Genomic DNA, 16,290 nt, shown 5'->3' on the forward strand with positions numbered 1-16,290 from the left:
GAACGACGGATGGCGGCGGAGAATGAACCACGAGCTTGCGCAGCTCTACAACGAACCAAGCATCCGGAAGGTCGCGAAGGCTGGACGGTTGCAGTGGGCGGGTCATGTTGCTAGGATGCCGGAGCGACCCGAGCAATTGAGCCAGCGGAACCAGAGGATCAACCCTACGAAGTTGGTGTTTGTGTCGGAGCCGGTAGGAACAAGACGTAGGGGGGTGCAACGCGCGAGGTGGGTGGACCAAGTGGAGAACGATTTGGAGAGAGTGGGTGCCCCGCAAAACTGGAGACAAGCAGCCATGGACCGAGCTTGTTGGCGGAGAATCGTGCAGCAGGCCAAGCTAATGGTGTAGCGCCAACAAAAGTAAAGTAAAGTAAGTAAGTAAGTGCATTTTGGATGGCCGGAATCCATCACTAATCGATTCCCCGGATTTTTTTACTTAACACTGGAACGCCCAACGCATGTCCAACTTACACGGACGCCCAAGCCTCCCAAAAAAGTTGGAACGGTAACTACAACACGCCCGTTCTCGGGCATAACTCAACCAATCGGGACGATTCTTGTTCCCAGTGATTTGTAAAAATGTCTAGATGATCCTAAAATTTTGCAGAACTTGATTTGAACAAATCTGTAATTTCTGCGACCGAAAACATCGTTCCAACTTTTTTAAAACGACTGCCTCCGCGGAATTTTCGGCGATTTTTTTTTACACGCAAAAAAAAAGTTAGAACGATGTTTTTGATCGCAAAAATTACAGATTTGATCAAATTAAGTTCTGCAAAGGTCTAGAATCATCTAGACATCCTAACAAATCACTGGAAAGAAGAATCATCTTGATTGGTTGAGTTATGCCCGAGAACCATTGAGTTGAAGTTACCGTTCCAACTTTTTTGGAGCCTTGGGCGTTTGAATGTTAAGAAAGACTATTTTCCATACCAGGGAACCCGGCGCGTTCAATTAAGTCCGATTTTGGGTTCCATTTCGCACACTGTGCAGTGTATTTAGAAAAATTTACATGTTTATTGAATAAGAATTTTATTTTTAATGATAAATTTTTTGCCATTCTCAATTTTTGGAGACCTTTTTATTAACAGCAAGGCTGGATAAGTATTTGAACGACTTTTTCGAAAAGTTATGACCAATTCTGCACGACAACGGAAAAGGATTTCATTTCTGGAGTATTTTTTTTTTTGAAAAGGTCCAATAAACCAAATTTTCAGTTTCTGCTTTTTGGGTATTTTTAATACCCTGACTCAAGGCGGTATCAAAGAACACAAAAGACAAAAACTGAAAATTTGGTTTATTGGACTTTTTTTTTAAACCAGATTTGTGTTTTTGATTTGACTTAAACTTTTAACGGAACATTGCTTTGCATAGCATAGCATAGCATTGGTGTCTACCCGTAGCTGCTACTTCGTTATTGACCAGGACCCCCAAACATTGCTCCGTGAACCACAGATGAAAAGTAGGAACCAATCATCACCCCTTCGCAATTTTTAAAGGTCCCTATCGTGCTGATCAATACCGACGCCGGCCACGACCAGAGGTAAGACACGGGGAAGTGGATGGGAATGTTAGCCGATACTTGAGTGATGGGACCGCTAAATCAGCTGCATCTCCGATAAAGTATCACATGAGTTTTGAGGGGTTAGTAAGATCACTGTGGTAGGTGATGCGACCATGAGCAATTTGTTTATCGGTTGAAATTTTAAAAATCTTAGGCAGCCGGCTGCGGAAAGATACCTATTTAGGGATTTAAATATAGTATTAATTCGACCGCGATTCTCCAGAAATTCTCCGTCGGCGTGCCTTCCGATCAACATTCATTAAAACTATTTTATATCATAAGCCTTAAAACATATTCGTCGACGTGCCGTCCGATCCTCGATGATATGGAAAGGATTTAATCCAGCAATACGACTTGCTTGTCTCAAAAAACAAAAATCGATCATTTCTATCGAAAACTATATAAAGAGAACAAAAATAAAATTCATCGGCCAACGAACGCGTGAACTAAAAATAAATAAAAAAAGAAGAAGAAGAAATCCAAACACCCCATGTACACAAATAGCGACACAAAAGAGACGGAAAATAACACAAAAAAAACAGGACTGCGCGTCCCCACAAGCACCGCTCTCACTTTTTACGGAACATTGCTTTGCCCATATAAATCTCTCCATACAAGTTTGGCTACTATCCATACAACAATGGAATGTAAATATTTGAAAATCTGTTTCTTGGGATTTTCTGATCGGCGTGGAGTCTTGGGCACAGTTTTTAAGTATTGGTTTGGACTAATTGTAAAAATAATACACTTTAAAAAATACCTATTTTATACATTACCTCTTTTTCACAAAATTTTGAATTTACTAGAAATTCTAGATTTTTCGACGTGTTCTAGGGGACCAAAAAAGAAATGGTTTGAGCCACATAGAAGAATGGACAATAATGTTGCCATCGGAATATGATTCATTGATTTTGTTTTCAAATCGAAGTTAAAGCAAAAAAAAGATTATGATTCTGCAATTTTTCTCAAAAGGAAACGATTTCGCGATTGAAATTTAGATATTTTTTTAAATAAATTGCTCTATTTTCAAGTTATGGTCTTTTTAATTCGATTCTGAGAAAAACAAATTTTCGATATTTAAAAAAATTCTTATGCCTGATTTTGTATTCTTTGAAGAAAAATTTAAGATAGTTTATTTAATTCCTAAGTTGCAAGTCCTTCAAATATAAAGAAACAATACATTTGGAGCACTCAATTTTAAATTTGTATGGTTGTTTTGTGATCTTTAAATCAAAAATATTCCGAAAAATGTAAAATCGAAAAAAAATATTATGCCTTTTCATGATTGTAATTATTTTTTAAAAGATATCTGAAAATATAACAATGGATTACATATTTGGTTTGTAGTTTGTATGGCAAAAATCGCAAAAATGTAGGGGAGAGTGGGGAGACTTGATCCCCTTTTTTTGAATCGCACATAACTCTGTCAATTTCTCACAAAACTATGATCTTTTTGCATGAATTGAAAGCTTAAACATTCAACTCTGTTTGGCTGATAAGGGTATTTCATCAGATAAAATCTTCGAATAATGCCAAGCTTTTTAAAAAAAAAATTAAACCGGCATTTTCCAAATGTTGGGGGTAATTTGATCCCCCTTTCAACATTTTGAAGAAATCTTAAGCAAAATGTTTCTTATTCATCCAAACTTTAAATTTTCTATAAGATACAGCAATTTCACATTAAACCTGTACGTTTGTGTTCAAAATATAACAAGTTTAGCATGCAAAATATTAAAAAACTTAAAATTTTCTTTTTTAGACCAAAATTGAGCATGTTTACAAAAGCTGGTAATTTTTGTTTACAAAACTTTTGAAAAAAGGTTCAAACTGCAGTTAGTAATGTACTACTATACTAAAGGAAACAATGTATGAAAACCCAGCCCAATTAATTAGTCTTGAGGCTGATTCCAGTGACTGTAAAAATGCAGGGATCAAGTCTCCCTAAACGCACTTTTTTAAACAAAATAATTGTAAAAATAGTATGACGATAAATTTAACATCAAATGCGTAAGGGTTTTGGAGTTGATATGTTTATCAAACAATTCATGTATAAAAAATATTTTTTTGAATAATTTTTGAGTGTTTTCTATACTTATCAAAACAAAGAAAAAAGATCTCTTGGAAGTTTTTTGCAGCACTTCTTAAAAAAATGTGTGTAACTCAATCCAAACATTTTTTAATTGTTTTTCTTTGTTTTCTACAATGAGTTTTAGTCGATTTCGCACAACTTTCTAGAACAAAGCTAATTGTTTTACCCACATGCTGACGAGATACAGGCTTGGGATCAAGTCTCCCCGGGGATCAAGTCTCCCCACTCTCCCCTATAGGAAAACATAGATTCAGACATTTGTGTATGAAATTCAATTTGCTACCTTTTTGTTGAAGGGTGCAAGAGGATCCGAGTTATTCGTTTGAAAAGAAAATCAATTTATTCATAAATTCATAACTCGACGGCGAATACAGGTTTTTTAATACTTGCATTTTTTTTTTGTAAGGACAGCTGCCAAAATTTTATGTACAAATGAAAGTCGAAGGGATGCTTAGAAAATAAAAACGAAATGAAACCTTTTTCCGGTTTTGCTAATCTTTTCATCAATTCTCTTAGTATTGCAAATACATAAATTATCCTCTTGTGCAAAAAAGAAACAACTTTTCCTTATGGCAATCACGGCCATCGATCGGGCCAAGTGCAAGTTCGAGATGAACTGTGTACGTGCTCCCTTCTTTCCCCCATATCGTCGTCTGCGCTGGACCACTCCAATAGCTCTTCTTCAATGACTAACAAGTATGGTAGATTTTGTATACATATTTCCATTTCTTTATAATTTATTTCGCTTCAACCATTTCACTGCTGCTGCTGTGCCCGTTTGCCAACATTTCGATTTCACATGACCTATTTTTCCGGTGTGCGGCTTGGTGCACGCGCGGAAACGACGACCCAACAACAGACAGCAGCCCCTCAGGGTCTGTTCGCTCGACGTTCGACGACCTCCTGACCATCATCGTCGAACCAACGAACAGCGGCAATAATGCCAGAGGTGGTGGAGGAGGGTTTCAGACCACGTTGAGCAGGTAAAACTTTTTGCCTTCTTGAAAATTCAACGAGCAACATTTCGTCTTCAGGGGGAAGTTGCGAATTTGTAGCCTCGAGTCGAGGAGGAATTGAGAAATTAAACGTTGGCTGATTTTATCACTAAAAGCTAGCAATTAACGTTTGGACTCGAGTCTAGGAGACAAGATTTGTCCAGGGCACCCATTAGGTCATCCTGTGGAATCCAGGCTAACGGGGACACCGCGAGGGTGATGGTCCAAAAAAGGTTGAGAAACACCAAAGTAATCGAGCTGCTGCAGCGGATTGGCAATTAGCGCGAAAATGAACGTAATTAATTAGTGGCGGTTTCCGGAGCGTCAGAAACCTGTTTCAGATACACTGGCAAAATCAGAGGTATAACAGAAATTAGTATTTAAAAAACGTATACTTTATTCTTAATATTTTATTAAATTCGTCCAATATTTAAAATGAAGTAATATTACATTCAAGTATGTCGCATCATTTGCAAGTAGTTCATCAGCCACAGTCAAGTCAGTGGTCACTTCCAGCTAGACTGGTTTGTCAAGCAGCACTTGTGCACATTCTTCGCCATCAAGCTGTCTTGCCGTAATCGCGGTCTTTTCATTTTAAGGAGCATGAAATGTCTTTCGTTTCTTTCCTTAATACCAATATTTCAAGAATCTTAAAGTAATACCTTGTGGCAAGAGATCAAACCATCGAAGTCATGCGCACACATGATTCACTTCAATGACCTGAAAAATGTGAATGAACTTGGCCTTTCCAAACACACAAGCAAACCACTAACCACTTTGTCCAACTTAAACAAGATAATCCCACAAACAGCTTTGACGAAACAGGTGAGGAAATGCAAAAATCCATCCAAAACGACAGAGTTTTGGGGGGCCAACCTTCGCCAAGTTGTTGCTCCGTCGTCGCACCGGAACCAATTGCCCGAGGGGAATAACTGTATTTGGCAAGTGATCGTGATCGCGGTTCAATACACGCCGCTGAATAACTGGTGAGGAGTAGTCTCAAGGCAAACACCCGCGCGCGCGAGCACTGCACCGTCAACGATTTCGACTTTGTTTATTTATTTACACACATACTGGAGAATGATGATAATATTTACGTGCCGGGGCAGCGACGAAGCTATAAAAGTTTACTTTTTTGAACTTGAGACGCCACCTCCGGAGGGCAAGGTTTGTTTTCTGTTGGATTGTAGACCAAACTCTGGGGCGGTCCGTTAGTTTACCGATGCAGTCTCATAGTTCTATGAATGTGAAGCTCTCCATCAGAATCGAAACATGTTTACACCATACCAAGCCAACGGAATACTTCATAGCTTTAAGTATATCTTTAATATACATAGATCTCAGGACCTCGTCCAGCAGCAAGTGTGCCAATTTTGCCAAAGAGGGCAAATAATCCACTAATGGCCTTTTTGCTTGATGCCTCTTGGCAAAGAGTGCGCGCTTATTGTTTGAGTGGCTTCCCCGCCAATATTCATCAGCCCCACGCGCTTCGAACACTGCTAGAGCACAGCAAAATAATCGAAATTGACACGCTCGTTAATGATGATGCTTGCGATAATAAGCAGTAGCAGAAGAAGCATCAGAGTCGTGCCAATTGTGGTTAGAACCGATAATTTGACGATGACCCAATATTAGACGCAAAAACTACGATGAAACTCACGGCAGTGAGTTGACCTATTTTGCTAGTTTTTGGGAAATCAAATAAAAGTGTTTTAGACTTGTTTTCAGCTTCAATTGATAAATAGGCCTCGTACTTAGATGTATACATATAAATGTGGTTCAAACTTGACTTTTCGCCTTCTAACCTTCTATTAAAGGGATTATGCCAAATGGGGTGTACCCCATTATTTCTTATTTTTACGAATGTAAATGTATTGTTTTTTTTACCTTTTTTATATTATTATAAGAGATTATCATTTGTTACGAAAAATTAGGTATCTCTATATTTTTTCCCCAATAGTAAATTGTTTCCTTTTTGAATAATTCACAATAAAGCATTTTAATGAAGGTTCGATATTTTTATTAAAAATTTAGTTTAAAGAAAGAAATATCTGTCGTTAGCTTTACATTTTTCCTCTTTCAATATAATGAGCAATTATATTTTTTATGAAAATTTCCTTTTTTTATATAAATTTCAACCTCTTCAAACCTTTGACAATGGAGATAATTTTGCTTTCTTTATATTTGGAATTAAGTTTTTTATGCAATTTTCTTCGCTTTTTTATATTCAACTTGAAAAAGGGAAATTCTCTATAGATGTTCTCTTTAAGCATTTCAATAACTTCTGCAATTTTTTTCTCTGTTGGTTTATTTTTTCGCAATAACATTGTTTATGCAAGTTTCCTTCTTTTATTTATTCAAAACTAATCTGAAAGACGGGACAATTGTAGAAAACTGTGCTAATTAAATTGATTTTTTGAATAGCTGTAGGTGAAAAACATACAAAATAATGCGATTGTCAAATATTTGAAAAGTGGCAAAATGTTAATTTTTAAAGAGACTTTGATTGATTTTTATATAAAAGAAGGGAATATTTTATAAACCAACTCAATTTTCTAATATTCATTTTTTTTTAGAGATTTTCCCTTCTTAAAGTTGAAATTAGAATAAAAGAAGGGAAAATTTCATAACAACTCATTTGTCAAATATTTAAAGAAAGAAAAAATGTACATCCATTAGGTTGAATATTAAAGAAGAGAAAATTGCATAAACATTAAAAATTGCAAAATATTGAAAAAAAACAAACTACACAGCCTTTGGATGATTTTACTTTCTTTAAGTTTAAAAATAAAAGAAGAGAAAATTGCTTTAAAAACTTATTGCATTTCTTTAAAGAAGAGCATACATTCTATAGGTTGAATTAAAAAAAAGGAGGGTAAGGGAAAATAGTATAAAATTTTTATTGCAAAATATTTAATGACTGAGAAAACTTACATCACTTTGTTAGGTTGAATTTAAAATAAAAGAAGGAAAAATTTAATACAAAAAAATAGCAGCAAAGTATTTCAAAAGGATAAAAATATATATTTTTAAATACATTTTTTAATTTTAAAGCCTTTTTAAGAAATATTCAAAAAAGGGAAAAATTACATCTATTGGGAGAAAATGACAAAGATACATGATTTCTTGAAAAAAAAATATCTTTTTAAGTAAAATTATCTGTTTAGGAAAAAAAGCTATACATTATTATTCTTTACAAAAAATAAATACTTTATAAAAAAAATAAAAAAAAGCCTGTAATAATTATGCCAAACGGTTTTTGAACGAGTTATGCCAAACGTCCATTATGCCAAATGTCCATTATGCCAAACGTCCCTGATGTCTTGGACCAATTATGCCAAACGTCCATTATGCCAAACGTCCTTCTTGAAAACCCATTATGCCAAATGTCCATTATGCCAAATGGGGTACACCTTAAAAACCCGCAACATTTGAGCCATAGAGAAGTATGGTCAAAAATTCTGTAGCCGAGTTATAATTTTTTGAAAAAAAGTGATTTTTGGAAAAAAAAAACGAAATTTCATACAACATTTTTTTGACCTAATTTGGTTATGTAAAATTGAATTTTCAACCGCAGAATACCCCGTTTTCAAGATATAGTCACCGAAAGTTTGGTTTTGTAGTTTTTCGATTTTTAAAAATAGTGACCATAAGTGACCATTTCTATTTTTTAAGTTAAAAAAATGCTAAAAAAAAATTGGTTGCCTATGTACATCGAACCTTTTGAAAAAGTAAGCGAGAATTGCCTCTTAACCAAACAACCCTCAATTTTATAATGTTGATATCTTAGCAACTTATGGTCCGATTTTTCAACGTTAAAAAATGAAACATTCGTAAATTTTTTCGATCTTTTAAACATTAGAGCAATTCCAATTTTTCTGGTACTTTTTGTGTATATGGAGCCAATTGTACTCGAAAATGACATTTGAGAAGGGCGTATGTTATTTAGATATTTTTGTATTCTGTAATTTAAAAATGACTGTATCTCGAAGGCGTTGCACCGTACCAAAAAGTGGTCAAAGACAAACTTGTAGGAAATTGGACGGGCTTTCTGAAAAAAAAAATACACTGAAAGAAAAATACACGCCAATTCTATGAGATTTTTCAATTTTTAGGTTTAAAAGTTATATTTTAAGGTGATGTCACGATTTTTTAGCGTTCAAATTTTTTGAGGAAATAGCCTAAAATATTATAAAAAGACTCACGAAAGATGCAGGATGGTATGTCTCTCCTAAAAAAATACAAAAATCATTTACTGAATCTGTTTTTTGAAAGTGGTCTAAACGTCAACATTTTCAAAAACTGATAGTGGGAATCGATTCTCCAGACAATTTAACATAAAAGTCTTCATATTGAGTCCAATCCTTGCAAAGATACAGCGGTTTTAAAAATAAAAATGTTCAAAAAAGAGCTTTTTTGGTGGTTTTTTGCATTTTCTATATGACAGACTTGATTTTTCAGTTTTGAAAATATTTTTGCCGGGAAGCTCGTCCAACTTCCCATAAGTTTGCCTTTGACTATGTCTACAAAGTTTCATTGAAATCGGAGAGGGTCAGGTACAAAAGTACCAGAAAAATTCCTGATTTGAGCTGGAATTGCTCATTATTAAAAAAAGGCTTTACAAAAGGGTGTTATATTGAATGTTTGGCCCATTTAAAATGTTAATCATTACTCAAAAAAAAAAAAAATCAAATAAAATCCATTTCCGAGAATTGCTCATTTTTGGTTACCGTGGAGAATCTCCCTTGTCCCATTAAAAAGTGGTGCATCAATAATTTCCATCTTCCAAATCCCTTTCCATGTCCCTGGTGGAGACTGGACCGGCCGGCAATGGATCATTCATAATGGTGTTGTTTGTCCTGGTAGGGTAACAAATCCTAAGCATATCCGGGACTGGATGGCCTTCACACATACAAGATGAAATGACGAATCTCGATGTTGATAGGATCTATTGAAACAGTAAGCTAGGAATAATTTTCAAAAAAAAAAATCAAAACTAAGGTTTGCTGGTCCTAGTTTGATCACTTCAACAATACAATTTACATAAGATTGCACGATTTCCCTTCTTAGACCACAATTTGGACTTTCTTCGTTTTTGTATAATTTAATTCCATTTAGTTATTGATGTAGCAAGTAATGTTCTTAAAATGATTAAATATTTAACAGAAGTTAGTCCTTCCACTGGAACAAGTTGAATAAATGCGAATCCGTTACCCATCAAGAGTCGCTGTGACGGGACGACCTCAACAAGTGTACTCCAGTTTCAACCCGACGCGTGTGTGTCGACTAACCACGAAAGGTGTGATAAATTGCATCGTTGCATGTGACGACTACTTACTTGCTACTTGAGGTCGACGACGACGACGTTGATAAGCAGAGCAAACAGAGCAAAGATCTGCTCTGAAGACGCACACACACGCTGTATATTTGCTCGCCAACCACAAACAAGTCAGAAGTGCCCCTTTTTTTGTTTGTCAGTCGAAGGGAAAAAGAAGTGACGACTCTTGTGGACTATGTTTCTTGTGTTTACGCAAAGAAAACAAATTCCAACTTAGGGTTAGTTGACTCCAACACCCGGGGTGAGATTGTGTACGATTTATGCAAATACGATGGGACAAAGAAAGTGCGTTCTTGGAAAAACATTGTTATTTGTACGGTAGCTGGAAGAAGCTGTATGCATGTACTCAGCAACTATTAATAACCATGCGTGATGTGATGGTGATTCATTCACAAAGTGTACACAGCTGTTACAGTTTCCATCGTGGTGTGTATGGTAATGATAATTACCTTGGACGTCACCACAGCCAGCAGAGGTCGGTGCTTCTTCAGCACCTGAAAAATCTGACTTTCTCCGACTCACGACACAGGCACACGCAATCCCTGGCGTCACGACCAGCATTTACGCTAAATTGCAGCTATTGGCACCTGCTGCGATGGGATGGGGGATTGCACAATCTGAACCTCACCTGCACCTTCCCAGACGGGTAATTGATGTTGGGATAGGTCAGTCCCGTTGCTTATTTGCAAAACGGGGATGGTTGGTTGGTGCATTCTTTGTCCCAGCTTGTTGTGGTTGTTCAGCAAGATCGTTCTCCTCTTCTGCTGGCGAGTGCAATGTTTTGCCTCTGCAGTTCAAGGTGCAGCTTTGTGTCGAACGCGATCGTTGAGATCGTGCCCAGGGATGGGTTTGGGATTGTAATTTCTGTTGTCTCTTGTACAGCGTTGTGAAGACGTGATAGACCTCACACCGCCGGTGCGCTGGATATAATACCCGTTTTTACTGCAAATGAGCAGTCGGTTGTAAAATTGATTAATGTCGGTATCGTTTGGTCATTATTTTCCTTCGCTGTGCCGTAATTCAGGTAATTGTGTGTTTGTTTTTCAAAATGAACTTTTAACGAAATTGAACCTTGAATCGCATTCACTTACCGGAGTAATTAAATCAAAACGGTACCCCCACTTCCGTTATGCATCCGTTCAACGGTTTAACCAGCAAAGCAAAAAACACTACATGTGGAGATTGTCCGCACGATTCGCGCGTTCCCTGTTCAATAATCGAACGGAAGGTCAACCACTTCATGACCGCTCAATTACCCATTCCGTGCGATCGGACCTCACACACACGGAAGGAACCTGCCATCGCTTGGGCTGTGCATTCGGGGTTGAATGAGGCTCGATAATTGGAAGGAAGTGTGTGTATGTTTGCTAAAGTTGATGTGGTGCTATAAATTAATCTCCTCTTTGAGCGAATTAATTTATTTTTATTGAGCCAAACGGTAATCCGTTTTTTGCTTTTCTTATAGAGCAACCGATTTAAAATCACCAGAAATATAAATTTACTTTAAACAAATGGATAAATTTTCACATAAACATTATTCAAACCAGTAATTTAACTATTTTTTTCTGCAACCTCGATACCGTAAAGGAGGCCTGCCCAACGTCCGGCCCGCGGGCCGGTTCCGGCCCGTGAAGCCATTTCATCCGCTCCACGACGGCCTTTCAAAATAGTTCTATGATTGTCCTTATGACTGTTCATGAAATATTGAATAAATAAGTTGAGTGTCTAAACTTAAAAAACAAGCTTGAGATCAAATTTTCACATATTAGTTACAAATATTTAATTAGGAACATTTAGATTTTGTTTTGTATTTTGACAAAAAAATTCTTATTCAATGATTTAGATTTTGCTTTCTTTTTTTAATGATTTTGTTTCAAATTCAAACATTTTTTATGTTTGAATTTAATTCTTTTCATTTCCTAATTGATATTTTCAGAATCAATTATTAAACTGAAAAATGGCGCAAGAAAATAAAATTATATTTTTTGTAAAAATGTGAAATATTTGAAAAAAAAACTTGGATTGTTGTTTAAAAATTACAGAGAGACACTGAATTATTTATTTTTTTGCTGTTTATACTGTGTTTACTTCAAAATGAAGATTTTTTTTTAATTTAAATATATTTTTTGTATTGAATGAGTAATCAAAAAATTATGCATTTTTTCAGAACAATTTTTCAGTGATAAAGATTTGTTTGACTATTTTTTTGAGTAAATTAATCAAACTGTGACCATTTTGAAAAATGTAAAAAAACAAAGTCACAAAATAGTCAAGAAATCAGAGTGCAAAAATGTATTTTTTCATAAATTTCAATAGCTAATAGAAATTCGAAGAATTTTTAATTGAAAGCTATTCAATACATATTTTTCTAAACTGTTAAAATTTTGTGTGTACAGAGCGGATCCGTTAATTCGAATTACGCTACTTCGAAAGTTCGCTGATTCGAATGCTCGCTAATTAAAACGTATTCGAATTAAAAAGCACTCAACCGTCAAAACCATTTATCAAACTGATTTTGACGTTTTAACACCATTGTTTGACGATTTCCGAACACGTGGTTTTAAGCTTTTGACAGCTGTCAGTCGTTCCAATTAGCGAATTGGGATTCGCTCATTAGAATGCAGTTTCATTCGAATTAGCGAATCTGCTCTGTAGTTCAAAAAATGTTAAAAGATTTTGTAAAATACATGGCAAAATATGTGAATAAAGGTACACGGTTAGTGAAAATTAACTGTTTTTTAAGTTAATGATATTTGGGTATTTAATTGCAATGGACAAAAACAATTATAAAACAATTTTGAATAATGTAAAATAAAAACTAATCAAATTAACTTTTTTTGTTTAAATTTTCTGGAATATTTTTTCTAGAAATCATTATTTATGAATCTTATTTGCGCCAACAGTTTATTAGTTTGATTACTTTAAAAGGAACCAAAAAACTAATGAAAACAAAATTGTCCACTTTTTTTACTTTTCTCAATCGTTAGTTCCGACCCCTTTTCTGCTTCAGAAAAATCAAATCAGGCCCGCAGGGCCAAAAGGTTGGGCACCCCTGCCGTAAAGTATCAGTTTTTGGAGTATCGTCACTTGTGTGTTATGCTCCGTGGCTTAATGGTTACGGCTTCTGCCTCATAAGCAGAAGGTTCAGGGATCAAATCCCGGCCGGTACCTTTGAAATTTGGAATCAGGAATTTGAACTTTGAATATGAACAAAAACGAAAAAGAATCAGGTGGGGTTCGATCTCACACCTCTGGATTGGTGGTCTGGGACGCTAAGCAGTCGGCCATCAGAAGGTTTACACTCTAGTAGTGAATTGATCCGTAGTGTTGAATTATGTTATCTTCTCATATTAAATACGCGCTGATCCCTGATTTGCCTGAGGGGATTGGAAGTCTAAATATAGATCGAGTTTCCTTCAGATGCTTGCTTCTATGTTTAGGCGGGGCCGAACAATGCCCAGCGACCTCGGAATTGGACCGCAAGGAGTTCTGTCATTCTGAAACGGGTCGTTGGAAGCGGCGCGAGGGCTATCTCCACCTAATACCCGGGACTGAGATAAGTTGTATCAGCATTCGGCATATACAAAGCCTGATACAAACTATACTTTCCCATAATATCGCTACCGGTTAGCGGGTATTGGATTGGACCACACACACACACACACACACACATCGTCACTTGTGTGTTATCTTGTGGCACTTCAGCTGATCTGTCAAAAACGGAGTAGCAGCTCACTGGCAGTCAATCATGTTCGTGATAAAACTCAAAGCTTTTGAATAGCTCTCCCAAGAGATCTAAAGCAAACTGCAGTTCTAATCATTGTAAGGCATCACATAACTCACAACCAATCTAATGTGTTTTCCTCGACTTGAAGCGAGTGACTTTCGAAAAACCAGAGGCATTGAGAGATTAATGACTCTGGCACTTCCTCATAAAAATTGCAGCGACTACCTCCGGTCAGCTGAACACGGGTGCGCGCAGCTGTGTATAATAAGTATGAGTCATCGCTCGCTCTGGGTTTTCGGTTGGGAACAGCGTCTAGACCGTAAGTCACCTCACTTCACCGGCACTAGCAGCAGCCGTATGTCTAGCCAAGCGTGCTCGTGAACAAGAAACAGGAAATCTGTCAGCTCGATTCAAAGGTACCACGCAAGACACCACTTACGGTTTTGGTTAGTTTTGTAGACATAGTGGATAACAGCGTTTGCGGGAAACGGCACGCAACCACACGCCAAGGTTATCAAATCTTTGGATTCAGAGAAAATTATGCTTAAATTAGGTCTACTCCCCCATTTTCGATCTAAGTTGCAGAATTTCGTTTTAGGAAAATAGGGTCATTTGCACTATATTGAATCAATGCTGCAGCACACAAAACACTAAAGAAAAGGAAGATTTCGCGCACCAAAAAGTGGCCGAAACGAATCGATTCGGTTCCACAGACCGGCCTGGTTCCGTTTCGTACGTGTGTACGGATAAATGACCGAACCGAGCGTACGTGTACGTGAAACAGATTTTCCCTCTCTTTCGAGTTCACACAGCCACACGATACGGTTCATTTCGCATGATATTGGGAACGGATCAATAGGAGTGTGCAAGAGGTACAAACCATATAGGTACAGGTTTCCATTGCAAGTTTAATTTTGAACGGAAGCCGGTTGGTACGAGGACCATTGATTCGTATTGTTTTTTACGTGGACTGGACATATTGAACAACTCAAGATTTTCAAAACATGAAGAATATTGTAAAAAAGATTCAAACTACAAGAAAAAATCAGCCAGCAAAAACGCGTGCCTTCCCACCGTGATTGACCTCGTGCTCTAAATAGTTGAAAATGAGGCAGAAACCATCAGCAGTAGTAGATCAGGCAGGCACGTGTGCTTGGTACGGGCTCTTTGCCTCGCAGTGCGTTGTTTTTTTCCTCTTGTTTTCATGTTATAGTTTTATCACCTTTTTGCCATCGCTTTTCCAGGTCAAGCTTCAATTGTGTATCACTTTCAGAGCGCGACCAACGCGGCATCGCGGGTGGCTAATGTTTAATGAGCGAGAAGTGACTTGGTCCCCATTGAAATATGTCTCTTTATTGTATAAGTTCTTCAAAAGTGTCCATTGCTGTAAACTCTCATTTGCCACACCAAGTAAAATCCATCACCTTCGTCCGTTTGAACAATTACGTGCACTTTCCACAATCCGTTTGGGGTGTATTCGCTAAACATTTAAGAATCCAACAGGTGGTTGGTAATTTGAATGGTTCTCGGTTCCATCGGACACTCCCCAACGCGGAGATTATTGGTGACGTAGTCCCTGTAGAACTGTTCATAAGTTTGCCATAAACCTTTGGAAAAGTCACACATTCCCGTTGGCGGAATCTTCATTGGATAGTAATTGAACTGCTGGTTTCCCAACGGACTGTGCCAAAAATCCAACTTTATCTAAAAAAAAAGATGCAATAACAGGTTACACTTCGCACATCCTCGAATCGATAAACTGTACCTTATAATCATTGTTCAAGGCCTTCTTAATAATCAACTCTCCGTTGAGCGCCGCAGTTGTTCGATTCACCTTTTTGACGCGGCCCAAAAACTCGGCAGTGTCGGTATTGTTGATTTGTTCAAACGATTCGTACATAACCTGAATAGTATGCACCAAATTTGAACAAACGATAAGGATGAGCACAGCTGAGCGCAAAAGGAAAACCTTTTTACAACTAGCAGCCATCACTTAGAGTGAGTGTGAATTGTAACTGGGATGGTTTTTCTACATAGCAAGTCTCGTCAATTGATCTGATATTGGATGTATATTACCGTGAACATGCAACTATCACGAACTAAAGCGGTTTAAACAAGTCGTGTGTTTCAATTGAAGCTGCAAATAGTGCGTCCATCCAGGAAATTCCCGGGACAAAATTCCCGGGATTTTTTCCAAAACCGGGAATTCCCGAATCCCGGGATTTTATATATTTTGTCCCGGGAATTTCCGCAATTGAAAAAAAATAATCAAATGTTGAACTGGATATTCAGTTTTGTTTTTGGAAATAAATAAACAGTTGAATACTTAGAAATCGATGAAAATTTTGTATTTGGCTTATTAGAGAAAATTGTTAAAATTTTAGATTACAAATCCGTTAAATGAGTAGCGCATTTTTTATTCTATTGAATTTTATTTATTTTTAAAAGCCTTGGTATGTATTATGTTTAAGTAAATTTATGAATTTAACTTTTATAAATATCATATTTAGCTATTTTTCATAAAACACCGGCAACTAAAGCAAATCAGGACTAAAGTAACGAATTAAGAAACAGAAC

The 16,290-nt window shown here is 36.7% G+C and overlaps 2 protein-coding genes across 7 annotated transcripts in view; both read right to left on the minus strand.

Annotated features, from left to right (window-relative positions):
- Nucleotides 1-16,290, minus strand: part of LOC6051106 (F-box/WD repeat-containing protein 11) — a 68,855-nt gene that overhangs the window by 23,797 nt on the left and 28,768 nt on the right. The gene's annotated exons all lie outside the window — the stretch shown is intronic.
- LOC6052046 lies at nucleotides 14,995-15,728 on the minus strand. The gene is made up of 2 exons (XM_001868343.2): nucleotides 15,479-15,728; nucleotides 14,995-15,417 (listed from the first exon to the last, which is right to left on the minus strand). The coding sequence occupies exons 1-2, from the start codon at nucleotides 15,701-15,703 to the stop codon at nucleotides 15,202-15,204; spliced, it is 441 nt and encodes a 146-aa protein (XP_001868378.1). The 5' UTR covers nucleotides 15,704-15,728; the 3' UTR covers nucleotides 14,995-15,201.

The sequence above is a fragment of the Culex quinquefasciatus genome, chromosome 3 (assembly GCF_015732765.1).
Source record: "Culex quinquefasciatus strain JHB chromosome 3, VPISU_Cqui_1.0_pri_paternal, whole genome shotgun sequence".
Taxonomy (NCBI): domain Eukaryota; kingdom Metazoa; phylum Arthropoda; class Insecta; order Diptera; family Culicidae; genus Culex; species Culex quinquefasciatus.